At 45.6% G+C, this 27,028-nt stretch overlaps 1 protein-coding gene across 1 annotated transcript; it reads left to right on the top strand.

Annotated features, from left to right (window-relative positions):
* The first annotated feature begins 19 nt into the window (after positions 1–19).
* On the top strand, positions 20–27,028 carry USP35 (ubiquitin specific peptidase 35). The gene is made up of 11 exons (XM_069031060.1): positions 20–88; positions 9,191–9,887; positions 11,019–11,154; positions 15,432–15,561; positions 16,958–17,059; positions 18,901–19,059; positions 19,815–20,008; positions 20,122–20,215; positions 21,734–21,840; positions 23,116–24,331; positions 25,499–27,028. The coding sequence occupies exons 2-11, from the start codon at positions 9,206–9,208 to the stop codon at positions 25,667–25,669; spliced, it is 2,991 nt and encodes a 996-aa protein (XP_068887161.1). The 5' UTR covers positions 20–88; positions 9,191–9,205; the 3' UTR covers positions 25,670–27,028.

Here is a 27,028-nt window from a genome sequence, read left to right as displayed (position 1 = left end):
AGTTTCGCCGCCGCCCTCGGCCCTGCCCAGCGCTGCCCCGGGGCTGCGGCTCGCAGCCGGCCACGCCGCATCCCGGCCCCGGCCGGAGGTAACGCGGGGCGGGGGTAAAGGAAAGGGGTGCAGGAGCGGAGCGGCCAGGGGTTGGAGTGATCGGAAGGAGGGGGGGGTGGAATGCTGGGGAAGTGGTGCAGGAGCCGATGTCTGGGCTCGGGATGTAGGAGGGATGCTCAGGGGAAGGGATGCAGGAGGAGTAGTCGGGGAAAGAGGTGCGTGAGGGATGCTCGGCGTGAGCAATGCGGGAGGAACTCTCGGGGTGAGGGATGCAGGAGGGATACTCCGGTGAGAGTTACGGGAGGTGTGCTTGGGGTGTGAGATTCAGGAGGTATACTCGGGATGAAGGGTGTAGGAGGGGTGCTCAGGGGAACGGGTGCAGGAGGAGTAGTCGGGAAAAGGAGTCCTGGAGGGATACTCAGGGTGAGTGATGCAGGAGAAGTGCTCAGGGTAAGAGGAACAGGAGGGGTGCTTGGGGTGTTGAATGCTCGGGGTGAAGGACTCAGGAGGGATACTCAGCAAGAAGGGTATAGGAAGGGTGCTCAGGGGAAGAGATGCAGGAAGGGTAGTCAGGGAAAGGGATGCATGGAATGAGGGATGCAGATAGGCTGCTCAAGGGGAGTGCTGCAGGAAGGATGCTTGTGGAAAGTGGTGCAGGAGGGATGCTCAAAGGCAAGAATGCTTGGCAGTCAGGATACAGGAGGTTGTTCAGGGGTCGGGATGCAGGAAGGAGCTGAAAGTAAGGGCTGCTTGAGGGTCAGGATAGAGTACTACCCTACTCAGGGTAAGGGTAGGAATGCTTGGGAGGGAGGGATGCTTTGGGGTTGGAATGTAGCAGAGGGCTTGGAGGGAGGTATGCAGGAGAGATGGTTGGAGTAAGAACTGCTCAAAAGGTCGAGATGCAGGAAGGATGCTCAAGAAAGGGATGCTTGTAGGGAGGAGTTTGGGAGAAAGGCCCAGGTTTTGGGATTCCCAGAGAGATGCTTGGTGAGAGGGATGCTCTGTGGTCAAGATGCAGAATGGAATGGTGGAGGAGGGGTGCTCAAGCATTTGGCTTTTTGGGAATCAGGCTATAGGTGAATGCTTGGAGGGAGAAATACAGGAGCAACATTGGAAAGTGGGGGTGTGTGCATTCCCCCAGTGCCTGCAGGGCTTTGCAAACCTGCTTACAAGGCAGCATCTTGTTATAAGAAACAGGCCAAGACAGATTCAGGTTTTCCCCAGGGAAGCTGACCTAGGGAGAGACACCAAGGGATGTTCCCATCCCTTAGGGAGCCAAAAGAGTCCAGAAGTGAGGGTCAAATTCAGATTAGCTGAGATCCAATCCACTTTCAGTTTAGATCTGCCCTGGCTTGGACTTTGCAGGTGTTACTGAAGAATAAGAGCAGATGTTGGAATATTTGCACTGCTATGAGGTTTTCACAGCACTTTGGGAGCTCAACTATGCCGTGCTGCATCTGGTGGCAGGGAAATTTCAACTGCATGCCCTACCTAGTCTGAAAGGATGCAGCTGAGCTTTCACCTGAGGAGGGGTCTCAAAATGCCTTGGGCACCTTTGTGATGGAGTCCATAAAGCTTGCCACGGTTTCACTTTGCCTTCCTGCTTTCTGAATTGGCTGATGCAAAGCCAAATATATTGGGGGCTGGAGGGAAACTGAGGTCTCAAATGGGCATCATACCCCATTTTTCCTTTCCTGAAGGCACCACCAAAGATTGGAGATCTCTGTGTCTCCAAACAGTGAAGCAGTGTCTGATGAATCCCAGGCAGTGTTGGCAGTATCCGCCCTCAGTCTGGTATGCTTTGGTGAACAGGACGTGGTTTTTCCTTGGTTTATATCCAGGGTTTTAATTTCTATACAGAGACAAAAGCAGACAGAAACCTGAAGAAAGAAGAGTGATTTTAATGCTATAAATACCTTCAGGAAAACAACCAGCTTTCCGGAGTAGATGTATTTACAGTCTCCCGGGACAATGATAGAAAGGACGTTGGCCTGAAGGTCAGTGCAGGAGCTGGGCACTCTCACTATAAAGCCTCATGGAAGTAGTGTGTCACAGCCCAGGCTGAGAGCTCTAGCTAAGCAGGAAAGCAGAGGTCTTTTGGGGAAAGAAAAGGAAGATATCTTCAACTGGAGGATGTGAGGAGGAAAAACTTACCTATTGCAAGCAGGACAGAGCTTTTGGGCATCCAATGCCGAATAAATTCAGAGAAATCAAAAGCAGCTGGGGTGGGTTATTTTTGTCTGGGGTTGGTGTTGGGCTTAGCCACAGAGCCAGTGGTTTGTCACTGCTAGTCTGGTGGTTAGAGCAAACCTTGTCTCGTGTGCTTTTCTCTGCTACTGGTTTTCAAGGCAATGGGAGAGAGGAACTTAATTCCTTGTGTCTTACCTTCTGTATCTGTACCAGGATGGCTGATAACACGCTAGTGATGGTTTTGAGATGCTTTATTAGACAAGGATACCGGTAGGTAGTAGAGATGTGTGTATGTGGCTGTTGACTGGAGGAGAGGAATGGAAGCTAGGAGGAGGAGACTGGAGAAAGAGAGGATAAAATGCTAGAGCCTTAGGCTTTATTTGGTAGTGCACTGATCATTTTGACATCCAGCCAAAGCCTTTTTTTCATTTGATGACTGAGTGCCTAACAAAACAGAGCAAAAAACAGAGCAAGAGGAGAAACTGGGGGGGTCTGTGTGCACCAAAAGGGTCAAAGAAGAAGCACTGGAGGAATAAGAGAGCAGGGTAGGGTAGGTAAGATAGATAGGTTGAGGTAGGGCAGCCTGGCCAGCACTGTTGTCACTTGCAGAGGGCTGATAGAATTGTATGACGTGGTCAAACATATTTATGATGTTTTAGAGGAAAAAAGAGCAATGAAATATGTGGTACTGCAGAAAAAAGGAAAAGGGTCCACAGTGGTCTGTGGATCTAAACCATCAACAAATTTTAAACAAGTTAGGGGCTCCTATACGATAAATTTAAGCTGTTTACAAGTAGATATCTTCTGGTTGGTTACTTTTTTGAGACCTCTAAAAGAGTGTGGCCACAGGAGAGAAATCATTGTTCCCAAGGTAGAGTTCCTGATGTACAGCAAAGGCATGCAAAATGCCCGCAGTCCAGTTGGGTGACAATGCCTTACATAAACCTTTACTCTCTGGAGAGAACAGAAAGCTACTGAGCAGGGTGGAAGGTCCTGCAGAGCATAGGGACAAGCTCCTGCCCCAAATCTGCTACTGCCTGTGGCAAAGGGCAGTCTCCATTGCTGCTGTACTAAAGGGCGGCTCTGATTCCAAGGAAAGAAAAGCATGAAGAGCCTCGTCATCCAAAAGTAATTAACTCTAGTGAGTAGGAGACACACAACACGAGTGCAATCTGCCACTGGAAAGCAGTCTGGGACAGGAAGCAAGGAATATATGATCTCCTTGAAAAGAGGTGAATTTAGAAAGACAGTTTATAATCATATGCAAAAAATTCAGCCAGGCTTCTGTGCTGGCAATTTTTCCCTGTTATCACTGCAAATGGCTAGAGTCTCATTTCTCTTTCTAAAGGGCTATTTAACGGGAATTTTCTGCAGTTATAAGCTCTGAATTGCTGCTCAGATCTCAGAAAAATTAACCTGGTGCACTGCACTTTATGGGGTTCAACTCAGACAGCAGCTGAAAGCGAAGTACGGTGGAGCATCACCGTTAATATATTTGCAGGTCTGGAGAGGTTTGGCTGCTGGCTCTGTCATAACCTATTCCATCTCCTTGAGCAAATGCTTTGATTTAGATAGTTTTTAAGGTCCCTTCCAACCATTCTATGATTCTGTGGTCTCGATGTGCCTCAGTTTTCACATTGCTACAACAACGTGGGTGTTTCTTAGATGTGGTAATGATGTTCAGGCTGTGGTTTGCCCTTCTTAGCTGGATGAACAGTGATGTACTTTGAACCAAAACAAATCCTCTTTGCCTATGAATTCATTGGATATTTGCTCCCTGCAAAAAAAGTCATTAGGACACAATTACATTGAAGTTTCTGGAAAACAGACCTAGAGAGGTGACAACAGGGCTGGTCCTTGTAAGAAGCTGTATACCAAGTCATGGCAAATTTTGTAGAAATATTAGAGAACAGAGTATTTTTTGTGCTCTAGCAAGGCATTATGTGAGCTCCCTTTTATCCTGCAGCAGCTCAGCATGCTGCAGGATTGAGCCCTAATTGCCTGGCTGCCTGGAGGATGCAGCAGGAATAGCAGTAATATCTTGGCTGACATAAAAGAAACCATTTCAGCAGGAGTTAAGGACAATAAAAGGTGAGTCTCATTTCTGTACTTCCAGACCTCCAGGGAGTTCAGGGAAGTAGATATTTTTCTTCTTTGTAAGTAAGAAGCAAATCACTTTATGTATCACTTGATGTTTGGATGGTGGGAATTATTTTTCCCTCTTTAGTGGTATTTATCAAAGTCTCTATGATGCCATTGTAGGAAATGTGCTGAATTTATTACTAAGATTTCCTAAAGGTAAGGTAGATTTTGCATCTATGTTTTCAGAGATTTGTTAAGACCTGGGCTGTGGGAACTGGTACTGCATTCTGCAAAAAGTACTAGGGAACCTTTACTGGAAATCTGCTGCTGGCAAGGATAAAGGAATGAATTGATTTAGAAATAATTGGATAGATTTCAATTGAAATGAATCCTAATTAAAGAGAAAGAATAGGCAGAAGAGAACTATAAGTACAGCTCTGAACAGTACAGAGTATGAAGACTAGACCCAAGCAAAGCCAAAGGTGATTTTTCATCCCAATGTTGGGTTTTGGGGCTTTTTTTTCAGTTTACTCAGTTTAGAGAGTGACACTAAGCTGACCAATGCTGCTCTTTGCTTAAATTCCTTTTCCCTCTCTGGTTTCTAGAACATGGTTGGGTGTCTGTCCTTGCAAGGACCCATTTTGTGGTCAGCAGGCATCTTTGACGTCAGTAAGGCTTTTGAGATGATGCCCCACACCATCCTTGTATCAAAGACAGATGTGTGGACTGTTAATTGGGTAGGAAACAGGCTGGAACTATCCTAGGACATTTCCTTTTTAATTTTTTTATGAATGATCTGGAGGAGGAGATGAAATTCACTTCATCAAGTTTATGAATAATGCCAGAGTTGAGGAATAGTCAATATGCTTGGGGACAGGGCTGCCATATAGGATGGCCAGGACATGCTGTGGCTGACATGAACCTCATGGAATTCAGCAAGGACAAATGTGAAGTATTTTGGGATGGACACTTGGGATGGACTCAGCTGGGATGGACTAACCCCTTGAACTGCTGAAGGCTGGGGACTGACTGATAGCAGACCCCCAGTGCCTACAAGGAGGTTCTTCAGGAGATGAATCCAGGCTTTTTACAGGAGTACAAGGCAGGAGAATGAAGAAGAAAACCAGACATAAATTGAAACAAAGGCTTCCAATTGGAAATAGGGAAAAACTTCCCATTATGAGCTAATTAGAACAGGAGCAGGTTGCCCAGGGGTGCTGTATGATTTCCACCCTGGGATATTTTCTAGAACTTAATGGATAAAGCCCTGAGCAGCTGGGATTGATTTCAGCTGTGTGCAGGGTTTGGGCTAGAGACCTCCCAAGGTTCTTTTTCTCCTCATTTCTGTGATTTTGCCTGGTTTGTTCCTGCCAGTCATTCACTGGGGTAGCAGAACAGTTTTGCCATTTCATGGGATTTTTTCTTTGTCCCTGCAAAGCTCATGTTGTGTACTCTCTGTTTTATGTGAGCTACAAAACAGATGGGAACCTCAATGTGACTCTTCAGTTTAATAATTAACTCTTTGACCTTCTACTTCATCCTTGTGTGCTCCAGGAACTCGGTTCTGTTCACAAGCAGGAATGAGCCAATCCTCCCAGCTCTTCAGTGTGTTGTTAATGCTGGTAAGGAAGAAGTGCAGAAAGGGACTACTTCAGGGACACTCATTATAGAAGCCTGATTGTCTGATAGTTAGTCTCTTTATTTTAGTATTAAACAGAGGAGAACCAGGGACCAGATCTCCAAGGCAGCATTCAGCTGCCCGACAATGAACTGTCCTTCCCTCTCATGCAGTTCCCTGGGTTATTTATGACACACTTCCAATTTCTACAACAAATGAGACAGTGATCTTACAGACAACACTCCAAATCACTTTACTCCTCCACTGAAAACCCTGGTTCACTCTCCGGGGAGGTCCTGGGGGGAAAAAAGTTAATATTAGATACTTTAACTAATATTGCTCTGAAAGCATCTGGAGCTGTGCTTGTCTTGAATTAACCATCTTAATTCTTAGTCTTTGACATGTGAATGATCTTTTAGTGTAGAATGCTTTTTAGTGTAGTTTTAAGACTATAATATTTGTTATTGCATATTACAAAGCCGCTTGAATGTTGCTTTAATGTTGTTCTAAGATTGTAATATATACCCTGGCTAGCATCCTCCATCCTGGCCTTGTCTGGCCCACACCCCGGGAGCAGTTTGGTCTACCCTGAGACCATGGGCTTGTTTGTCCCTTCTTGATGTCACCAGGGTGGTTGGAGGAGTGCAGGTGGGACTGTATTACCTAAAGCTCAGCCTTATCCTGTAAAGCCCTTCTTTGGTGAGGAGAGCATGGACCCTTCACCACAAGGTCAACTCAGGTGGTTCCCCCTGTGCGTCTTCAAGGTCCTAATGTCAATATAAGTCATTATGATGTTTCCTGCTGAGGAAGATGGTCCTTTGGGGCTTGTTGCCTATTGACTGTGGAGGGAGTTTGTTTCAGCCTTGTCTTACTACGCTGTGTCAGAGGAGACCTAGTTGCACTCCAGGCAGCAACACTGGGGAAGCCCATCCTCATGTCCCTTTCTGTGATCAGCCTGAGGAAGAACCACACCCTTGAAGGAGCTGCAAGTTTATCTCAAAATTCAGATGAAATTAGACTCTTTGCATCAAAAATTTGGGTGAAGTTTGACAAGGCTAAAGTAGCTAAAAGCACAGTCATAGTGGTACAGTAGTGGGCAGCCATCACCCCTGAGAGGGACAGTGAGAGCACCCGACACCAAATACACCAGGGGTTAGGTCTAAAAGAACTCTAGTCATTTTTTGACTGTCCTGCCTGTGTGGTGTTTCCAAAACACTGTGCCAGGCTCAGCATGGATTGCTCCAGGGAAATAATGGTGAGACATAACCAGTGAGCACTGTAGATCCTCCTATCTCCTCCTCATCCCTTATCTATCTGCTGGATGAACAGGGTGTCTGGGCCCAGGCTGGGAAGCTGCAGAGAGGAGGGGAAAGGGGTACCAGCCTGATTGCAGGTGTGTGCCAGTTTGTGTATGGCCAAGGTGACCACTGAGCTACAGCAAGGACAAATGCTTCTGATTTTGGACTGTCTGCCAGCCCCATCTGCTCTCCAGGTTGACTTTTAGCCTTTGCTGACACCATGGTACTTTCTGTTTGAGGTGAAAAGACATTATCTGTGGGATTTTGTCTTCTCCTCTTATCTTGTCCTCATTTGCCACTGGTGCAATGCAGACTGGCCCCTCAAGAGTCCTGCTTATGTATTCTATCCTGGGAAAACAGTGTGATGGAGAGCATTAGCTCTGCCATAGCTTGTTGCAGGGAAGGCAGCAGTAATGCTTGATGGGGAAAAATAAATCCAGCACATGAGCAGAGGAATGTGTGAGTCAGCAGGCAGGGGCCAGAAAGGGCAAGGGGGTTCCTAGAGAGCCATTGCAATGTAGCCTGCAGCCGTCGCTGGATTGGAGGTGGCTATATATGTATTTATATACTTGTCAATAATGGTTTTTTTCATCCTGTGAGATTGTGGGGAAGCAATGATGGGAAGAGGTGATGTTTGGTGAAGTGGGAAGGGTTCCCAACCAAGCAGCTGTGAGTCAGAGCTTGATGTTTGTGTCTGGCATGGGTTTTACTTCTCCACCCTCAAGCAGCTGTCTACCAGGAGAAAAGATACTCTCTGGCTCAGATACAGGCTTACTCCAGGGATAGTATGGTCCTTGGATGGCATCTGCTGAGGTCTCTTCTGGATGTCATCTGTGAAAACCATACTTGGAGTACATGTCACCTGCATGTATATTCTTCATTTATATAACCCTGTCCACTTGAAAAGCTTCAAATGCTTCCCAAGTGCTAATGAAGGATCTTTCAACCAACCCCGCTAGGAACTGGTACGTGTTGTTCTCCTTTCACAGATTAGGGAGCTCAGGAACAGAAAGGTGGTGATTATTATTCTGGTCAGATACACGAGCGTGGCTCATTTCAGGCTATAGGCAGGAAGAGACCTTCTCCAAGTGTGTATTTGTGCAGCACATTGCTCTGGGGGGACCTGCTGTGGATGAGCCTTTACAGTCCCTGTAATATATTATAAGAAATCCTGACTGTCTAATTTTATCACTCTATAATGGTTTGGGTTCTGTTGGGGTTTTTTTTGTGCAGTAGTGCATCCAACACCTGGTTATAAATGTTATTCTGAGCTTTTTTTTGGGGGAATTCCTTGTTTTTTTAAAAAACTCTTCTCTAATGCTTTATTGCTGGTGAATTCAGGCTGTGACAAATGGGAAACTTTGCCTGACTCTGCAGTTTCTCTCCCTGCTCACTCTGGTCCCGCATACAAATGCGGCAGGACCCTGGGGAGCAGCCAAGACTGCACCACTCAGATGGAGTGGCTGACAGCACAGTGTAAATGTTGAACAAACACCCCTGCCATTGCACAGAGAGGCTGCAATCCAGCTCTGCTTCCCAGGGTTTTTCTCTCCTTCCCTGAATGTGAAGACAATCATCAGGACCATCTTTTCCTCTTGAGGACACCTGATCCAGCAGACACCAGTGTAAGACCTTGGCTCCCTTAATTCCCCACTTGTCCCATCTGTGGGTCTGGAGTTGGTTGTTTGCAGGACAAAAATGCTCAAATGTGTGATTAATTGGAAGAAGTTCTGTATCTTTGTGTGTTCATTCAGTTTGGGGGCTTTAGTCTCAGTCAAACATCACCAGAGTGGAAACTTTTCTGAATGCTACATGAAAAGGCCACAAGAATTATCTTCTTCAGAGTGGTTCCAGATAGCTCTGCTTTTTTGACCTCCCTTGCCCCAACCTGGGCTTGAAGGCTCAGCAGACCCACCTTGAACTAACGTGCTGCTCTGTCCCTCTCTTTTAGGAGCAGTGAGCAGAGATGGATAAGATACTAGAAGCTGTGGTGATGTCCTCTTACCCCAACAATGTGAAGCAAGGGCTTGTGAGGCGTGTCATCGAGGCGGCGAAGCAGCCCATGGACAGTGAGCAGTGCTGGTCCATGCTGGAGCTGTCCACCAAGCTTTATCTCACTGGGGACACCAAGTATAAAAGAGAGATTGGGAAAGAGGTTTTGGAGGTCTATGGCCACTATCACCCAGAGGAATTTGAGGAGTTCTTCAACGTCCGCTTCCTGCTGAGTCTCCTCCAAGAAGGCTATGGACCTCTGGGGAAGAGAAGCCATTATGTACTTGATTATATCCAGTTAGGACTGCAGTTTGTCCTGGAAAGCCCCTCAGCAAACAGCATCTTCAGCTTACTGAGGATCGAGGTGCTCCGGAAAGTCTGTGAGAGACCCAGCCCCAAGCAGTGTGCGAAGATCAGCAAACTCTTAACCCAGCATCCTCAGTGCATTCCCACGGGAAAACACCAGCTCTTGTTCTGTCAGCAGCTGATCCGCTGCATCGGGCAGTTCCAGTGCGTCTCCGAGGGGGAAGAGGAGATCATGGAGTTTTTGGAGCAGGTGAACAAAGTGAGTGGTCTCCTGCAGAGGATCTGGAGGACTCAGACCTCAGCCATCCTGCCCTCGTTGAAAGAACTGTTCACTATCATTTCTTCAACAGGTAATTTAAAAATAATAATAAAAAAAGGCTGGGTATGTAAATGTTGGCTCTGATGAAGTCAAACTCAATTAGTTTGTTATCTTGCAGGGTTTTAATCCACTACAGAAATGTAGCCACAGATGAAATATAATAGACAAGCATCTCTAAAAGTTACCAGGGCTCTGAGCTGGGAAAACAATATGCCCCTGAAACCACAGAGAGTCTGCAGGCAGGAGCTGTTAACAGGATTGAAACATTTGCAGCACAAGTTTGTGTGTTCAGCACTTTCCAGCATCAGCTAGGCTTAAGGGAAAGCATCTTACCTGCAGCTTAGAGTGGAAGTTGAGAGCTTTTAGAAATGCCACTCTCTTACAGCTGACTTGGTGGTGCCCCACAGCCTGCTCCCTACCAGAGACTAGGGATAAAGCTAAGCAGTTATTTCTCACTGACCTAGAGGTATGGAGCCCTACTGACTGTCTGGAGGGTAGTTGCATCTTAAAGTGAGACAGACTATATTTATCCAACATCTGCAGCCTTTAGGTTATTGTGGAGGGTTTCAGACAGTTTTTGGAGGCACCAGTGCCATGAAAGGCTAGTGAGCTCCTGCTTTAGCTATTCTTAAGCCCACAGGAGATGGGTTTTTCAGTATGACAGCCTCATCCTTTGGAAGGAGGCCCATTTGGAGGCAAGCAAAATTGCAGTGGCATCCTTTTGCAATTATATGCAGTACTGAGTAAAAAGAGAGCAAGCAGAGGAAATTCGGTACCTGAGTTGGGCCAAACATGTTGCCATGCCTGTGATCTCTTCCTCTCTTGGGGCTATGTATGGCTTCAGGGAACAGCCATCTGCTAAGATCCAGCTTCATTATGTGCAGCACTGGGATTTGGGGAATTATCCTCCTAACACAGCCAGTGGTGGACTCTACACTGCTCATTGGCAGCAGCTCAGTATCCACTCCATGATGTGTGGATGCAGCACTTGGGGGATGTGGTTTAGTGGCAGTGCTGGGTTAAGGGCTGGAATCGAAACAATTTTATGATTCTAATCCTGTGGGCAGAAATTATTTGGTTTTTAGGACAAGAAATGACCTTGTGTGCCTGGTTTTCTTGTTGACTAACATCTTCATTGCTGGGGCTCATCCATGTCTTGCAGAGGAGCAGGAAGCGCCATCCAATGCCTTGGCCAGCGTGGTTCAGTTTGTCCCTCTGGAGCTCATGGATGGTGTCATAAGAAACCTAACCAATGATGACAGCATCACTGATGTGCAAATGATGATGGCCATTGGCAGGTAGGAGAGGCTGCATTAGTGAGTGTCATAACTCAGTTTGGAGAAATGCTCTGTGTGGTTTTGTCCCAAGCAGCTTGGCTGGTGCTGCCTGGTGAGGAGAGGGTAGGGGAAAAGAAAACTTCTGTATCATTTCTTCTAGCCCTGAGGTCCTAGAGAACTAGAATAAAGAGTGGTTGTTGCTATGATTGTGACTTATTATATTTGTTTGGTTTAATTTAGTTTATTTTCTTAGAAATAAATAGTATTATGGGATGTCCAATGCAGGCTGTCTTGAAGAGGTTTGATTTTTTTTTTCCCTGAAGCTGTTGAGGACTTTTTCTTCCCAAAAATCTCCTTTTCACTATTTCATTATGATCTCTGTCTCCCTTCAGAAGGACATCATCTTAAGCCACCAGTCACAGCTAAAGACTTATGTGGGGGAGGTATGCCCAACTGTTTCTAGGTCCCACCTTGGCCTTTGTCCAGTGGGTGTGCTGCAGCTGGACAGACAGAGTCAGTGGAGACCTTGTCAAAGCATGATGAAGAGTAGTGGGTTGGGCATGCCAGACCTGGTCTTTGCAGCACCAGTGTCTTCTTTGGCATCACCAGATCTTCTTTGCACCCTTATGTCCAAGTCCTACAGCTTTTCGGTGCTACTGTGCCTTGTTCTGCACTTACTTAGGGGTATCTTCAATGATCTTAAGGGTATTTTCCAGCCTAAATCATTCCATGATTCTATCTTTAACCCATGCTTTCCTTAGAGGTCTCCATTTAAATAGATGATATTCACATGCAGTGGTGTGTGCACTTAACACAAGGGAGCTGCTGTGACTTGATCTTACTGGAAGCATCTTTTTTCCTTTTCTTGTTACAGGATTTGCATGTCCCTCCCAATAAGGTTACATGACAGAAACATGTTATTCCTGATGGGAATTTTATGTATGCAGAAAGGGGCTACTTCTCTTTGGCTTGCTGGGGAAGGTCATGATTTTCCCAGAGTCCAGAGCAACCCAAGACAAAATATTAAGTAATCAGTTCAGTTCCTAACCCTCTTCTCCATCTTTTTCTCCTTCTGGACACGTGCTGCTGCAAGCTCCAGATGATGAATCTTCTAAGAGTGCCAGTATCTAAATATAGAGGTTGCCAAATCAATTGCATCATTCCTTAAAACGTTCTTTGTCACGTAGGAGGATGAGTAAATAATTAGTCAGAGCCTGCAAAACGTAATTAAGATCACTTAGGAGAAATGTTGAAGTTTTGGCAGCATGTTTATGGCAGATGGGTGCCCCAAAACCAGCATGACCACTGGCCGTTTGGTGTGTGTGCTCCATGCCTAGAAAATCAAAGGAAAATGGACATACTGAAGAATCTTTCAGCTTAGTATCCCTGACAAACTGGTTGCATGCAGAAGTGTCTTCTTCCGAAATTTGGGTTTGGGAGTAGCAGGGGAATAAACTGGACTTAGGATGGAGCTTCTGGTCAAGCATGTAAAGACAAATAGTGGTAGAAAAAAAGCAAGGCTGTCACCTGCTGGCATAAGTGTACACCACAATCTCTTTTACAGAGTCTGTCTGTTTTTAGATAAACTCTATTATGATGCATCCGTGACATCAGAGGTACTCACAGATTTGGGTTTTACTTTTTTTTTTTCCCTGAGGGTGTATCTGTTCCAAAGAGCCCAGGTCCAGATGCAGAAGGCATCTGATGTCACACAGCTATGCAGGCACTCGCTACCTCTGGAGATCTGGGCTTCTAAAGGTTTAGCATACCAAATCAGTGACTCCATTGTCAAATTAGGGTCATCACGACTAAAATATTTGTGGATCTTACAATGTGGAAAGTGCAATATGAATTTAAAATGTAATTTCTTCCTGCTCTAGCAACACGGGCAGCACTGTAACTTAGCCACCAGTGCTGGCAAAATATAGCTTCAAGCAAATAAGGTTATTTTAAGCCTGTTTAAAGAAGACAGGGAGAAAAAGGACCTTTGAATCTTTGGATCCATCTCCCTGCTTTATAGCATTGACATTACAGACCCCTTTCATGAATGTTCAACTCCGCTGCTCAAAGCAGGACAGTGCTCCCACTGCTGTTCTTTCACAGCTCTTCCACCACTGACTGGGTTGCTTTAGTGGGTCGAATCTCTCTTCTAACATCCAGTCTGTGTGTATTTCTGGCCATCTTACAGTTCATTTGATCTTATGCCAACAGAAATAGCTGAAATATCTTTTGCCTCCCTGGTGTTTATTCCTTCAATATGTGCAGGAAGAGCAGTCCCTTCCCATCTTTGCTTTCTCATGGCTGTGCTAAACAAGCCAGGTTATTTTAAGCTGTTCTTGCAGAAAGTGTTCTTCATTCCTCTCACCACCTGAGCAGGTTTCTTCAACACAGTTCATTGGTCTTGGGCACAGATGGTGGTATTTATGCACCATGTTCATCATGGCAGCCTGACCACAGCCTGAGGTGTCATTGTTTTGCTATAGAGAACACCTTTCCCTCTGCACCACAGCATGGTGCTGGTCTTTTCCATGGCTGCTCTGTCACTGGGAACTTGCAGTCATCTGGTGTCTGCCTGGTTGTCTTCAAGCAGATAAGTTATTGTAATGTAGCCTCCATTTCTAGTGCCTTGAATGCATTTTGAAACAATACATTTCCTTCCAGTTCTACATTTCTAATCCTCAGGGTCTTCCTTGTGACTCCTCAATCTTCCTCTTGTGTTGATGATGCTTGACAGCTGTACATCTTCACAAACTTCCCAGCCCTGTTCAGGATATTTGTGCTAACATCACTAGATCCTGAAGAACGTTGTTTGTAGCCTCCTTTCAGGGAGCCAATCAGATAAGATCTACTTCCTGATCCTTTAACTAGAAATTCCAATGTCCTGACAAACCTGAATTTGGCACCTGTGATGACCCTCTGTGGCACTCTATCCGTTCTTCCCACTCACTGCCTGTTTTCATTGTAGGAACCACCTTCCCACATAAAGCACCATGGAAAAGTTAGTCATTGAAACCAACCAGAGTTGAATTTTACATGATGGAGATCACCAACTCCTCTTGTTTGGAGTCCATGAGCACTTTGTGTTTTGTTTTTGTATCAGCTGTCATTGCTCTAGTTTTTGTTCTCAAATCTTTTTCCTACGTCCTTTTGTCACCCTTTGATCAATTCCTTCCTCTTGCTGAATATGGAGTCAATGCATGTGTTTAGTTTGGAAGTAACATCTAGAAACCCTATCATATCTTTAATCTCCATCAGATTCACCACATATAGTGATTGCACAGTTCTCCTTGTTCTCCTCTGGTGCAAATGTCTGTGGAAGCTTCTCTGGCATTTGCTTTATCATCCAGCTTGGCTTGACTTATTATTTTTCAGCATCCCAACATATTCTGCTTGTCAAGGTTTTTTTACTGGCTAGACTTTCATTTTTCCAGTTCATTAATTCCTGCTCTTTGCCTTGTGGTGGTTAGTTATCTGTCTTCCCTTCTTATATTTTGCATGAGATACAAATGGATAAGCAAAAGGAACTAACTGGGTAAGGTAACTGGGCTGAGGTTATAGCCTGAAGGCCTGGGATGTCTTCAAATCAAAGGTACTGAAACGGTCAGCAAAATTTGATACCTGGAGATCCCAAGTCTTAATTACTTCCCAGTTGTTTAACATTAATTTTAAACAGAAGCAATGTGTCATCACTTAGTCTGAGGTTATTGTTTTATGAGAGACTCTGTAAAGCACTTATTTCTTGCAGAAACTTGACAACACACTGGTTGAGTGGCTGGAGATGAAATTTTTTACCTGTGACATTCAGGAGTAATTGGTTTCTGTTAGGGTTTCCAGGTTGAGTTTTTTAATATGTTTTTGGAAATCAATGTTTCCCACTGAGAACTAAAAGATATGAGTCTGAGTGGTTTTTTCCTTATCACTGACAATGCAGAGATCAAACCAGTGTCATTTGTTTTCTAATGGTGACAATGCAGAGACCACACTCCCACCCTCATGTGAGTGTATATAGAGCACTGCACCAGTGTTAAAAACTTGAACTCGACCGAAGTTTGTGGGAAAAATTCCCACGTTACTCTTTGGATGTGGGTCTGATCCTCTGATGAACCCCAGCATGATGATGACATTGGGGTATTTCCACTTCAGGCTCTGTTGTGCTTTGAATAACATGTGAAATGCCTTATGAAGAGACTGTCTCATCCCAGTGACTGGACACCAGTTTGGAGGAGGTTTGAGACAGAGTAGAGCTTGGCTTTTACAATATGTGCATTAAATTTATTTAAGAGTGTGTTTCATTTCAGGATGATTGACTGGGTGTCCTGGCCCCTGGGAAAGAACATAGACAAGTGGATCATTGCTCTGCTGAAGGGTTTGGCTGCAGTGAAAAAGTTCAGCATCTTGATCGAAGTCACTCTTTCAAAAATAGAAAAGGTCAGTTGGCTCTTTTAAATGTGAATGTGAACCACAGAAATACCATCTCGCTCCTGAAATACCACCTTGCCTTTCAAAGGATGAGATATGACTTGAGATGTATGGAGAAGAAAGAGTTTGGTGTCCCAAGGGATACTGGTTTTGCAGCTAGGAATGATATTCCTTAGAACAACCTGGGATTCTTCAGGTTGTGGTCTGCAGAGGTACTGATATCTTAAAGATTATGAAATAAAGTAGCCAAGGATTTTCAAGCCAATTAACACTCTCCTTCCCAAACTATGAAGCTGTTGTGAAACTTGCTTTTGGGAATGTGAGATGCTCTCCTTTGCCTGTGCCTGGGTCATTGCTGGCTGGCAGAGGGAAAATACATATCAGTGAGCATATTATCAGTCTGCACAGTCACAGGTCAGTTTTAAAGCCTGTGCCCTGGCTTAGTTCTTTTATTAGTGTAGATAAACCCCCTGCTGCTGTTGCCATCACCTGTTTCAGCAGTGAGTAGTAGCTCTCTCTGAAAACTGTGATCAAGCACTGAAACTGGTCACTCTTTCAAAAACTTTTTCCATGCTGTGGTCCTGCTCTTCCCTCCTTTGAATAATGGGGATAACACCTGGCTGAGCTGCCAGAAGAAGTCACCACAGATGTTACTAAGACTGTGTTCTTACGGACATGGTTTAGTGGTGGGCTTGGCAGTGCTGGGTTAACAGTTGGGCTTAATGATTTTAGAGATATTTTCCAATGTAAACAATACTGTGATTCTATAATTATGAGTATTGGAACATTATCAATAACTGTATTTGTCCTTGTGATCCCTCAAGTGCATTGAGCAGTGGGACAGTAGCCAAGCATCTCTGGCTTTTCTTTATCTTTCCTTTCATTGTTAATGCATAGGAAAGGAACACGGCCCATAAAATAACGTGATTTTTGGGAACTCTCAGAAGTACAATCTGAGAGCACTAGAGGGTATACAGGTATTTTTTGTAAAGTAGAATAAATATCATTACGTAGCCTTTTTATCTGTTTGTCTGCAAGGTTAGTGATAAAGTTCCAAATACCTGAATAAAATAGAAGAGGCACATTTTAGAAAACCTAGCATTCTACTGTGCTTGCATGGCTTTTTCATGAGGAGATATGGAGATGCAGCACTGTCATAGAGGCATTACACAAGCCTGAAAGTGTGAGTATAACCCCCACAATATTTTTAGGATGCCCCGAGCCAGTGCTCTGGACAGATTGCAGACCTAGTTACAGGCTGCTTGCTTCAACATCCAGCATGGAGTAGGAAGAGACCAGCAGCCATGGTAGATGCTCAGTGCCTCTGTTTCCTGCTGTTTGCTTCTCCTGCTGGTTGCAGTGCCATCCTGCCTTCTAATTTGATTTTTTTTTCCTCCTCCACCAGGTTTTCTCCAAGTTGCTGTACCCCATCGTGAGGGAGGGAGCTTTGTCTGTCCTGCAGTACATGCTGCTGAGCTTCCAGCACTCCCACGAGGCATTTCACTTGGTAAGGCTGTCTCTGGCACTTGGATGAGGGCATTTTCCTGAGTGTAACCCTGCTGTGGGGCAGCAGGGTTAGGAGGGAACCTAAGGCATGGCAGATGTTGCCACTCTGGTTTTGGAGTGTGTTAGGTGGAGCCTTTGTGTTGAGAACATCTCAGAGGGCCCTCACTGTGGAGGGCAGGGAATACATTATTAAACAGCCCTTGCTTTTCCTAAGCAGGTGCCTCACTCTCTGTTGGACTTAGTGGTCCCCATCCCACATGTGACTTTAAATTGCAACCAACATGTGGCACCCATTTCTTTCAGTGGTGGGCCATCTTTGGAAGGTTTGTACAGAATCAATGCAGCAAGACCAGAAGACTGGATCAAAATACTTCACTACACAAATTCTCTGTTAAAAGCAAAACCAGCTTTTGGCAGCATTTCAATACCCACTTTTCATTTCCACAGTGGTATTTTGTAATTTGTTTTGCTGTTGGCACTAAGGCACAGCTCTGCTTCCTGCTGGTGCTGCCTCTGGAATGCTGAATTTAAAAAGTGAGGCTGAAGGCAAAAGCATGCTTGTAGTCATTGAACTGATAAAAGCAGTGATGAAAAATTACTCCTATTAATGTTTGGTTTTATACTTTCTCATTAAAGCCCTTACATTTGACTTTTCACCTAAAGTTCACAGAATAAACAGATAAGGCTGGAAAAATCAAAGCTAGCCAACATTTTCATCTGATGCCTTTTCATTCCTCAGCTTGAGATACTTTAAAGGAACCTGAATTTCTTGAGAAACTCTTTGGTTTCTAAAAATAGTCATTCCAATGTGTTGTCTTCAGTTGGGCATCAAATATTGAAACACTCCAAAAGCTGTTAGTTGCTCTTGGCTTGAAGTATCCATCTGTAGCCCATAAGAATAAATTTCCTCCTTTATTTAGAAAACCCAAAAACCAACAGGGCAAAACCGTGTCTTTTTGTATTTGCCCTTGCACTTTGGAAGGGTTTCGAGAATTGTTCCCATCACAGCTTGGCAAAATTCTGATGTATAAAAACGTGCTGCAATTGATTTGCTTCCCCTGTTGGAAAGTAAATAGTTAAAATCCCCAACATTTTGAAGGGAAAGAAAAAGAGAAGAGGAAGACCCAGTGAGGAAGAGGGGACCAGGAAATGGCTGGACTGGAGTCCTGATACTTTACACCAGGATTATTCTGGGCTAAAAATAACTTAAAATATAAATATGAAAAAGGTTGTGTAAGTGCCTGGGTCACTCTAGCACATCTGCAGGGTTGGAAGTAAGTTATTAATTCTCTGTGCAGCTGCAGGGTCAGCAGAGGGTGCCCGTGAGCAATGGATTGCTTGCCTTTGCATCTGCTTTTGCATTTTTACGTTTTTGAGATGAAAGCACAATAAAGACTGTGCTGCTTATATGCATGTTGTCACCCATCTGACCATACCAATTCCAATTCAGTGTATTCAGTATAAAATAACATAGAGCACAGCAGGCATTTCTTTTAGGGTAATCCCATCTACCTTGCAGGTTTGAATCCCTGCACTTGGCAGTCAACATGTTCTTCCCACTGTGGGTGTGGGATTTAGGGGAGACTAAAGAATGGCAGTTGCAGCTCAGCAAAGCAGCAGCACAAACCTGCAGGTGTCATGCAATGTGAAACCCTCTAAGGTTGCCAAAATTAACAGAAGAGTTGCTGTTGAGTTCAAAGGGTGAAGGATGAAGTCTAGAATGGCACTGAAGTCAACTCCTGTTCACTCTTTTCTCTCTGCAGGTGAATTTCATTCCCTTAAATGTATTAAAATTCTGTGAATCATTTGGAGTAATTTTTGCAGTGAATTTTTCTTTTCCAGCTACTCCCCCACATCCCCAGGCTGGTGGCCTCTTTGAAGAAGGAGGATTCCAATTCTGCAACCAGCTCCCTGGAGCAGCTGGCTGAGCTCATCCACTGCATGTTCTTCCGCTTCTCAGGATTCCCAGACCTCTATGAACCAGTCCTAGAAGCAGTTAAAGTAAGCCATGCCCTGCTCAGTCATTTTACTGCTTCCCATGTGGAAATGGCATCTTTGTTGGTAGCCTGGAATAGAGGGACTGTCCCACTGGTAGGGATGTCCTAGCCTCAGCATCTCAAATGGTGGTAGAAGAAAGGGGATTAAAATTCTGAGTTTGAGCCCTGTGTAGGCAGGTTGAGGGAAGATATTTCTCTAGTGGTGGGCCTGCAGAAGTCCTGATGGTGCCTGTAGGTTTTAGCTATAACATTATTCTCAAATGCCTCTAAAGACTAAAACAAACAGGTAAACTCTTCCATGAATGGAGGCAGGTTCATGTGAAGAGCAGGTAAAATGAGTTGTGTGAATGCTTCTAGCAGAGGAATTTTGCAGTTGCCCATTACTAATTCTTCATAGGAGAAGATCAGTCATTAGTTCATTGAATATTCTGAGTTGGAAGGGACCCACAATGATCATCGAGTTCAACTCCTGACCCTGCACAGGACAACCCCAAGAATCACACCATGTGCCTGAGAGCATTGTCCAAATGCTTCTTGGCTTGGTGCCATGACAACTTCCCTGGGAAACCTGTTCCAGTGTCCAGCCACCCTGTGCTGGACACTTTTCCTAATATCCAACCTACACGTCCTCTGACACAGCTTTGTGCTGTTTTCTTGTGCCCTGTCACTGGTCACCAGAGAGAAGAGATCGGTGCCTGCCCCTCAGCTTCCCTTTGCAAGGACAGGTAATGATTTGTAACACAGATCTCTCTTTCCAAGGCTCTCCCAATTCCAAATGAGGACCGGATTAAACATCTCTTGGGACAAAATGCTTGGACCTCCCAGAAGAATGAGCTGGCCTGCTTCTACCCACGACTGGCATCTAAATCAGAGACGGGAAAGATTGGGTTAATTAACTTGGGAAACACCTGCTACATGAACAGCATCATACAGTCTCTTTTCATGGCTTCAGAGTGAGTTTTTGCTCCCTTGCTCCCATTCAAGACTGTTCCAGGGGTTGCTCCCACTTGCGTGTCCCACTCTGATTTTTCATCTCCCAGATTGCATCTCTGCTTTTCTTTCACAGCTTTCGGCATTCAGTGTTGAATTTAACTGAGGGCAACTCCCAGCCCCTGATGACAAAGCTCCAGTGGCTCTTTGCATTTTTGGAGCACAGTCAGGTAATTATTTCATGTTCTAGGTATTTGTTTGGACTGTCGGCTGCGGAAAGGCTCGTCTCCAAGTTGCTTCCTGCTGGCTCCAACGTGCTGATAAGGAGCTGTGGATCTTGGTGGGTTTTTGTAATGGGACGAATTTTGTTTATGTGAAGGAGGCTAATTTTGGGAGAGGAGGAGGGAAACTCCTATCACCCATGAAAGTGGGCTATGTTCATGCCAGGCTGCCTGTCTTTAACTTGTGGTCTTCTTGGGTTGGGCTGATGTAATAACTAATAGTTTTGACAACGAAGTCCATTAGGTAATAGTTTACATCTGTGGTCAGCTGAGAAGCCTGTTGGTGTGAAGTAGAGGTTTTGTTTCTTGCTGTGCAGCAAGGGAGAAGACTGGAGCAGCTCTCTTGTCCCACTACTCCCCAGAAAAACACTAGCAATCAATGAAAATTGCCTTAAAAGTGAGTTTGTTAAAAGAATAATAATAAAACCTCCTTAGATTCCAGATGCTTTGAATCCTCTGTATGTGAGGGAAAGTAAAATAAAAATAACACCCTTTAACTAATTGTAAATATTTCCATGACAAACATGAAATTTAATGGAGTGACTCCTGGAGATACAGCTAGGTCATATCTAATTCCTCGCTTGAAAATGTGTCCTTCTGTCCTTAGAAAGACAAGATTTTGGAAAGCCAGTGAATTTTCCCTTGCTGGGTAGCAAGTCATCCAGGCTTCTCCATTTCCCATGCCTTGATTGGCAGAACTGGCTTGTAGCATTGTGGTATTGTGTTACTACAGATGACCTGGGGGGAAAATATATACATCCTGTTAAATTTAATATTTGGTCATAGAAGAGTCTAGGTTTTGATGGCAGGTTAGGGTGTCTGTGTTCCCTGATGAGCAAGTACAGAAGCATATTTGCTTGTTGTGTAGCTGATGGTTAATGGTTTCCTGCTAATTTCCTTTTGGTTGTTTTTCTTTTTTGGGTTGTTCTTGAAGTTACTTTTTTGCTTAAGATGGGTCTTTTTCCATGTTAATTAGACATCTGCTCCCTAATGACGACAATTACATTTTCTGGTAACACAGATTACCTGCCTGTAGTGATCAGAATGTTGGGTGGGAGTTTAGTGGATTTTTTTTTTTTTTTTTAAATGAAAGGATTTGGTGAGAGAGATCCTGATCAAATTAAATGGAGAGGCAAATTAAATTCAGACTGAATTAAGTAGAATTATCTGGATCAGGCCAATAAACCATTGCAAAATTGAACGATAAACATGTGGATATTTTATAGAAGTATACGTAAAATAGTGTCTGAAATTCATCCTTAGCATCCTGGCTTGCAGCAAACTAAGAAAGTCTTCCTGTGCACTGGGGTTAGCCTTTGTAGGGGGAAAAAAGGGAGCTTAGCAGGCACAGAACACTGTGCTCCCAGTGAAGCAGCCAAAAGACCACTCCTGTCCCCTCTCCATCCCCCTGTGTGAATTGAGGAAAAATCCCTAGGACTAAATGCACTTCTTCTGTGTTGCTGCCAGCGACCTGCCATCTCCCCTGAGAGCTTCCTCTCTGCCTCCTGGCCACCCTGGTTCACCCCTGGAGCTCAGCAGGACTGCTCAGAGTACCTCAAGTACTTGCTGGACCGGTACGTGACGAATGCCGTGATTTCGGAGCCTGGTGACAATGGCATCCCTAAACCCCAGTGTAATGTTTAATGTTGACCCACATGCAGACAGGGCAAGTGGCTGAGGCTCAGAGGAGTTGGGAGAGTGGAGGGCTGGGGTGACAGATGGTGAGACTGGTCTGGGGCTCCTTAATAAAACCCTGTTTGGACAATTTTAGGGGTAAGGTCAGAACTTCAACTTGAAAATTTCTGCCTTTGCTCTGAAGACAGAGGGAATTCATAGAATTACATAGCCATTAAGGTTGGAAAAGACTCTTAGGATAATTGAGTCCAACCATTAACCCAGCACTGCTGATGCCATGAAGATTTTTTGCCTTTTCTTTTATACCCCTGTAACACCTTTTTTGCAACTTCTGTATTCCTAGTGCTTTTTGCCTACATTCTTGGACTTGTTTGTCAAGCTAGGAGACTAAACATCTTAGAAGCTTCATAGTTAGGGATCAGTGTTCCCCAGACCCCAAGGTCCCCTCCAGAACACATTCTGTAAACTGAGATAGAACCATCCAGGGGAAGGCTCCTTGGGGAGAGGGGCTCACTCGAGCCTCTCACTGGGGAATCTTTGATAGATATGCTAATTAGTAAAACCTATAATGTTATACCAGATCTTTTGGGGTGGGCAGGTTGCGGGGTGCATTTCGATCATATGACCTGGACGTGTGCACCTAAGGATCCTTAAAATAAATACCAAGGTAAAATCCCTTTTCCCCTTCTAACCATGTATGACTCCTGATTTTAAGACCAGGAAAAGGCATCACTGCCAAGTCCACCACTAAATCATGACCCTAAATGACACATTAACACGTTTTTTAACACTTCTAGGAATGGTGATTTTACTACTTCCTTGGTCAGTCTGTTCCAATGCCTGACTACCCTTCACCATTTCAGTGAAGAAATTTTTCCTGATAGCTAATCTAAAATTGTACCAACCTTAGAGATTTGCCTGACAAGCCACTCAGCCTCCTCTGTAAAATGTTGATTTTTGCCTTTTACCTAGAAATATCAAATCTCTGGTGTCCCCGTGATCCCTCTGGAAGTGTGGGGTCAGTGGCACATGAAGACTCAGGTTCCCAAATCCTGTCTGACTCCTTCCCACCTTTCTCCTACAGCATCAGACCCCTGGGTACAGGCAGGTTAACTGGGATTAACCCCTTGCAGTGAAGAACAGAGCCCTACTTTAGAAACTACCTCTTCATGTTGTATTGGTGCATAACGCAGCCTTTTTCTCCCCTGCCAAAGATTGCATGAAGAAGAAAAAACTGGAAAAAGGATCTACCAGAAACTCAAGGAATCCAGCTTGATGTCTCAGGCGGTGGAGCATCATTACTTAAACAAGACATTGATTGAGAAGATGTTTGGGGGTAAAATGATGACAAAGATCCGCTGCTTGAAGTGTCTGAATGTTTCCTCCCGAGAAGAAGCCTTCACAGACCTGTCCCTGGCTTTTCCTCCATCGGACAGAAATGTGCGTGGGAGCACAACTGTTCTACCAGTGGAAGAAATTGGCCCACAGTTCATTGAGCCTCCTGAAAATGCAGGCCAGCTTACGGGCTCCCCCTGGATCCGGAGGAAGGCCCCCAAGGCCAGTGACCATGCAGCCCCACCGATGTCGGTGGAAACATTACGTTTCCAGGAACCAGGAGAAGCAGCAAATCCTGTATGTGGCAATGATGTTGGGGTGGATGCAGCCAAAGACCCTCTCTCAACTTTTGGGGAGCAGACATGTGCTCCCAAGGACTCCAGATCCGTGCCAGATTTAATCAACTATTTTCTATCCCCAGAGAGACTGACAGCAGAGAATAAATACCACTGTGAGAAATGTGCATCCTTGCAGGATGCTGAGAAGGTGGCAGAGCTGACAGAGGGTCCACACTACCTCATCCTCACACTGCTGCGGTTTTCCTTTGACCCGCGGACTATGAAGAGGAAGAAGATCTTGGACAATGTCTCCATCCCTGTGGTACTCAAGCTACCCATCCTTGTTGCTCCAGAGGAAACTGAGGAGGTTTGCCAGCATGGGAAGGATGGTGCTGTCCCAGGGAGTGGCTTCATGACTGTTGTGTATGACCTCTGCAGTGTGGTGGTGCATTCAGGCATCTCCTCTGAGAGTGGCCACTACTACTGCTACTCCAGGGAGTGCACCGACACTGTCCCTGACGGGCAGCCCCGCGATGGGGTGCCAAAACCAGCCTCTGACAAACAGTTGGACTTTGAAATCCAGTGGTACCTCTTCAATGACACCAGAGTTTCCTTCTCGTCCTTCGAATCGGTCAGCAACGTCACCTCGTTCTTCCCCAAAGACACAGCTTACGTCCTCTTCTACCGGCAGCGGCCGGGCCGGCAGAGCTGCCTGCTGCACGAGGCTCTGGCTGAGGCCGGCCGCCTGCATGGCGAACCCTCTCTCCACAAGGACTTGATGGAAGCCATCTCCAAAGACAACATCCTCTTCTTGCAGGTAACTCCTGCTGCTGTGCACAGCAGGGTGCAATCCTGTGACTGTCTGACTCACGGGCCACGTTCCCACCCATCCAGGCAGTAGTAGGATCCTGTCCTGTGGTTAAAATCCTGCAGATACCCACCCACTCTCTGAAGCCAAATCCCTTTTCCTTTTTAGCACCCAGATATAAACAGGTTATAGTTTCCTGATGAAACTGGGTGCTGAGATTGGTACAAGACACCTTGTGGCTGTGCTTGGGGTTGACTTGCTATTGTCTGCTCCTGGAAGCTCAGCCTGAAATTTTCTTTGAAGTGCCTGGGAAAGATAGGATAATGGAATAGTTTGGATTGGAAGGGACCTTTAAAGGCTATCTAGTCCACCTCCCCTGAAGGATGAGAAGGGACATCTTCAACTAGATCAGATGCTCAGAGCCCCATCCAGCCTGACCTTGAGTGTTCCAGGGATGAAGCATCTACTACCTCTCTGGGAAATCTGTGCCAGTGCCTCACCACCTTCGTTGTAAAAAACTTGTTCCTTACATTCTACCCTTTCCTCTCCTTCCCACCTTCACTCACTGGTAACTAGCTGCTCCTTCCTACCACCTCTGACATTTACCTGAGCCATTGCAAGCCAGGTCTTTTTTTTTTCCTTCTTCTCATCATAGAATCATAGAATGGTTTGGGTTGGAAGGGACTTACAGACCATCCAGTTATGGCCCCTCTGCCATGGGCAGGGACCCTTTCCACTAGACCTGGTTGCTCCAAGCCCCATCCAACCTGGCCTTGAACACTTCCAGGAGTGGGACATCCACAGCTTCCCTGGTCAGATGGGTGAGCTGGGAATACAAACTAGAACAGATTGCATTCAACTGATATGGTTCAACCCTTTCCAAACAGCAGTGTCTCATATGATATGAGCTGCATGTGGGGGGATTTGAGGGGTCCCTCCTCTCCCATAGGTGACATGGGAAGGCTGGGTTTGATCCTGGAGAGCTGCAATGCTTTGCTGCATCCCTCCTGCTGAGCTCTAGAGCACATGGTCTTCACACCCTAGTTTAATTTGAAGGAAACTCCCAGGGGGAACCTTACAGGCTCCTGGCTCCTCAGGGATGGTGGGAGCATCCCCCCACCTGAGTTCTTTATCTGCTGATATCCTTGTGCTATTTTTCCCCCTTCCTTTTCCCAGGAGCAGGAAAAAGAAGCGAGGAACAGAGCTGCCTATATTTCTGCCTTGCCGAAATCCCCACTCTGGTGGAGAGACTTGGACAGGGACAAGGATGATGACAGCTCGTCTGGGGGCTGCAGCCCAGCAGCGGGTGGGGGCGGATCCGGCTCCTTCCATGGACTCGTCTTTTAGCCAATGGCTTAAACCAGATGGGCAGTGTCCACGGGGCCAACCTGAAGCCAGAGGCTCGTCTTCCTCACCCCAATGACGGTGAGCATCTCAGAGGAGGATTTGAGAAACATTTCAATGGAAAAGGTCTCAGGGGCTGATTTGGAGGCGCCTGGAGGGTCTCGCTGCTTCCTATGCACTTGGTCTTCATGCCTTAATGTACCTAAGCTAATGCAGAGATGAGCAGCTGCCGACAGCTCGGAGAAGTGTCCTTTTGCTTCAGCATAGCCATGTCTTGCCTGCTGTGAGCCATGCCACCAGCCTGGGGAGGCAATGGGGACAGGCATGGGGAGGAAGACAGACCCAGCGAGGCCCTAAGGATGAAGATATCCCATGCATGTCCCGTCTGCAGCCCTTCCCACGGCGCTAAGTTGGTTCTGGGAGGACCTCTGGTCAGTTGTATTTCTTTTTAATGTGGTTTGGGAACCCACCATGACAAATTCTGAAGGTAGAAAAAAGTCTGAAAATGCCAAAATGTAGCAATGCTGGTCTGTGGGGCAGTGAGCTTGTAAGCCTGCTTGGTAACAGCGAGCAGTGGCAGGTCAGCCAGAGGGGGTTTATGCTGCATTGCAAGATAGCCAAAAGAGACTGAAGGGCATAAACCCCTCCAGCCAAGAGAGACTGACCTGATCCAGTTTGGGTTTCTGGGCTCCAGTGAAGACCCACTGCATTACTGATGACCTCTGGATGCTGTTAGTGTGCACGGCAGGCCTACACACACAGCTGTTTTTCCAGATTGTCTTTAGGACTCAATTAGTCTCCTGCTGCTGCTGTCATTTGATGGCTTTCTGGGCTGGATCTGCCCTTTAAAATTTGGGCTTTGCATTGGGATACCCTGAACTGAGCAGCAGATGACAGACCTCTCATTAACTCAAGATCTATTTTTTTTTAATGCTGATTTGCAAGGTGAGTAGCCCAACCAGATATATCAACCCAATATCAATATATACTGTGTAAACCAATGTATTATATAAATCAGTAATGGGACAGGGGCTGATTTTGATGGCAGATGGCCAACTCAAGCCCCGGGCAGCACATCTACAGGACCACAGCTTCCTTCCATGTCCCCCCTCAGCTGTTGTCCCCTGCCTGCTCCTCCTTTGCACCTGTAGTAGAGATTTCTCTAGCTCAAGTGACAGAGACTTGTGCCTTAGGTCCTAAGTGCAGGGCCTAATCCTGACCATGGGGTAGTGGGGTAGGAATATTGAGTTGCTCTGGAGGAAAAGGCAAAGCACAGACATTGCTACAGATAATGTGAGCAGAAAGTCTGCTAGAGAGGACACTTGGGGTCAAGTATCTGGTGTATACTATCATATTCTTTTA

Source organism: Aphelocoma coerulescens, chromosome 1, assembly GCF_041296385.1.
Source record: "Aphelocoma coerulescens isolate FSJ_1873_10779 chromosome 1, UR_Acoe_1.0, whole genome shotgun sequence".
NCBI classification, from domain to species: domain Eukaryota; kingdom Metazoa; phylum Chordata; class Aves; order Passeriformes; family Corvidae; genus Aphelocoma; species Aphelocoma coerulescens.
Note: the sequence above shows the minus strand (reverse complement) of the source record. Positions and strands in the feature narration are given on the sequence as shown.

Excerpts from the sequence above, each read along its gene's own strand:
- USP35 (XM_069031060.1), top strand. The coding sequence starts at position 9,206 with ATGGATAAGATACTAGAAGCTGTGGTGATGTCCTCTTACCCCAACAAT. Across the intron at positions 9,888-11,018 it reads CACTATCATTTCTTCAACAG|AGGAGCAGGAAGCGCCATCC; the intron begins GTAATTTAAAAA and ends CATGTCTTGCAG. Across the intron at positions 20,216-21,733 it reads CATTTTTGGAGCACAGTCAG|CGACCTGCCATCTCCCCTGA; the intron begins GTAATTATTTCA and ends TGTTGCTGCCAG.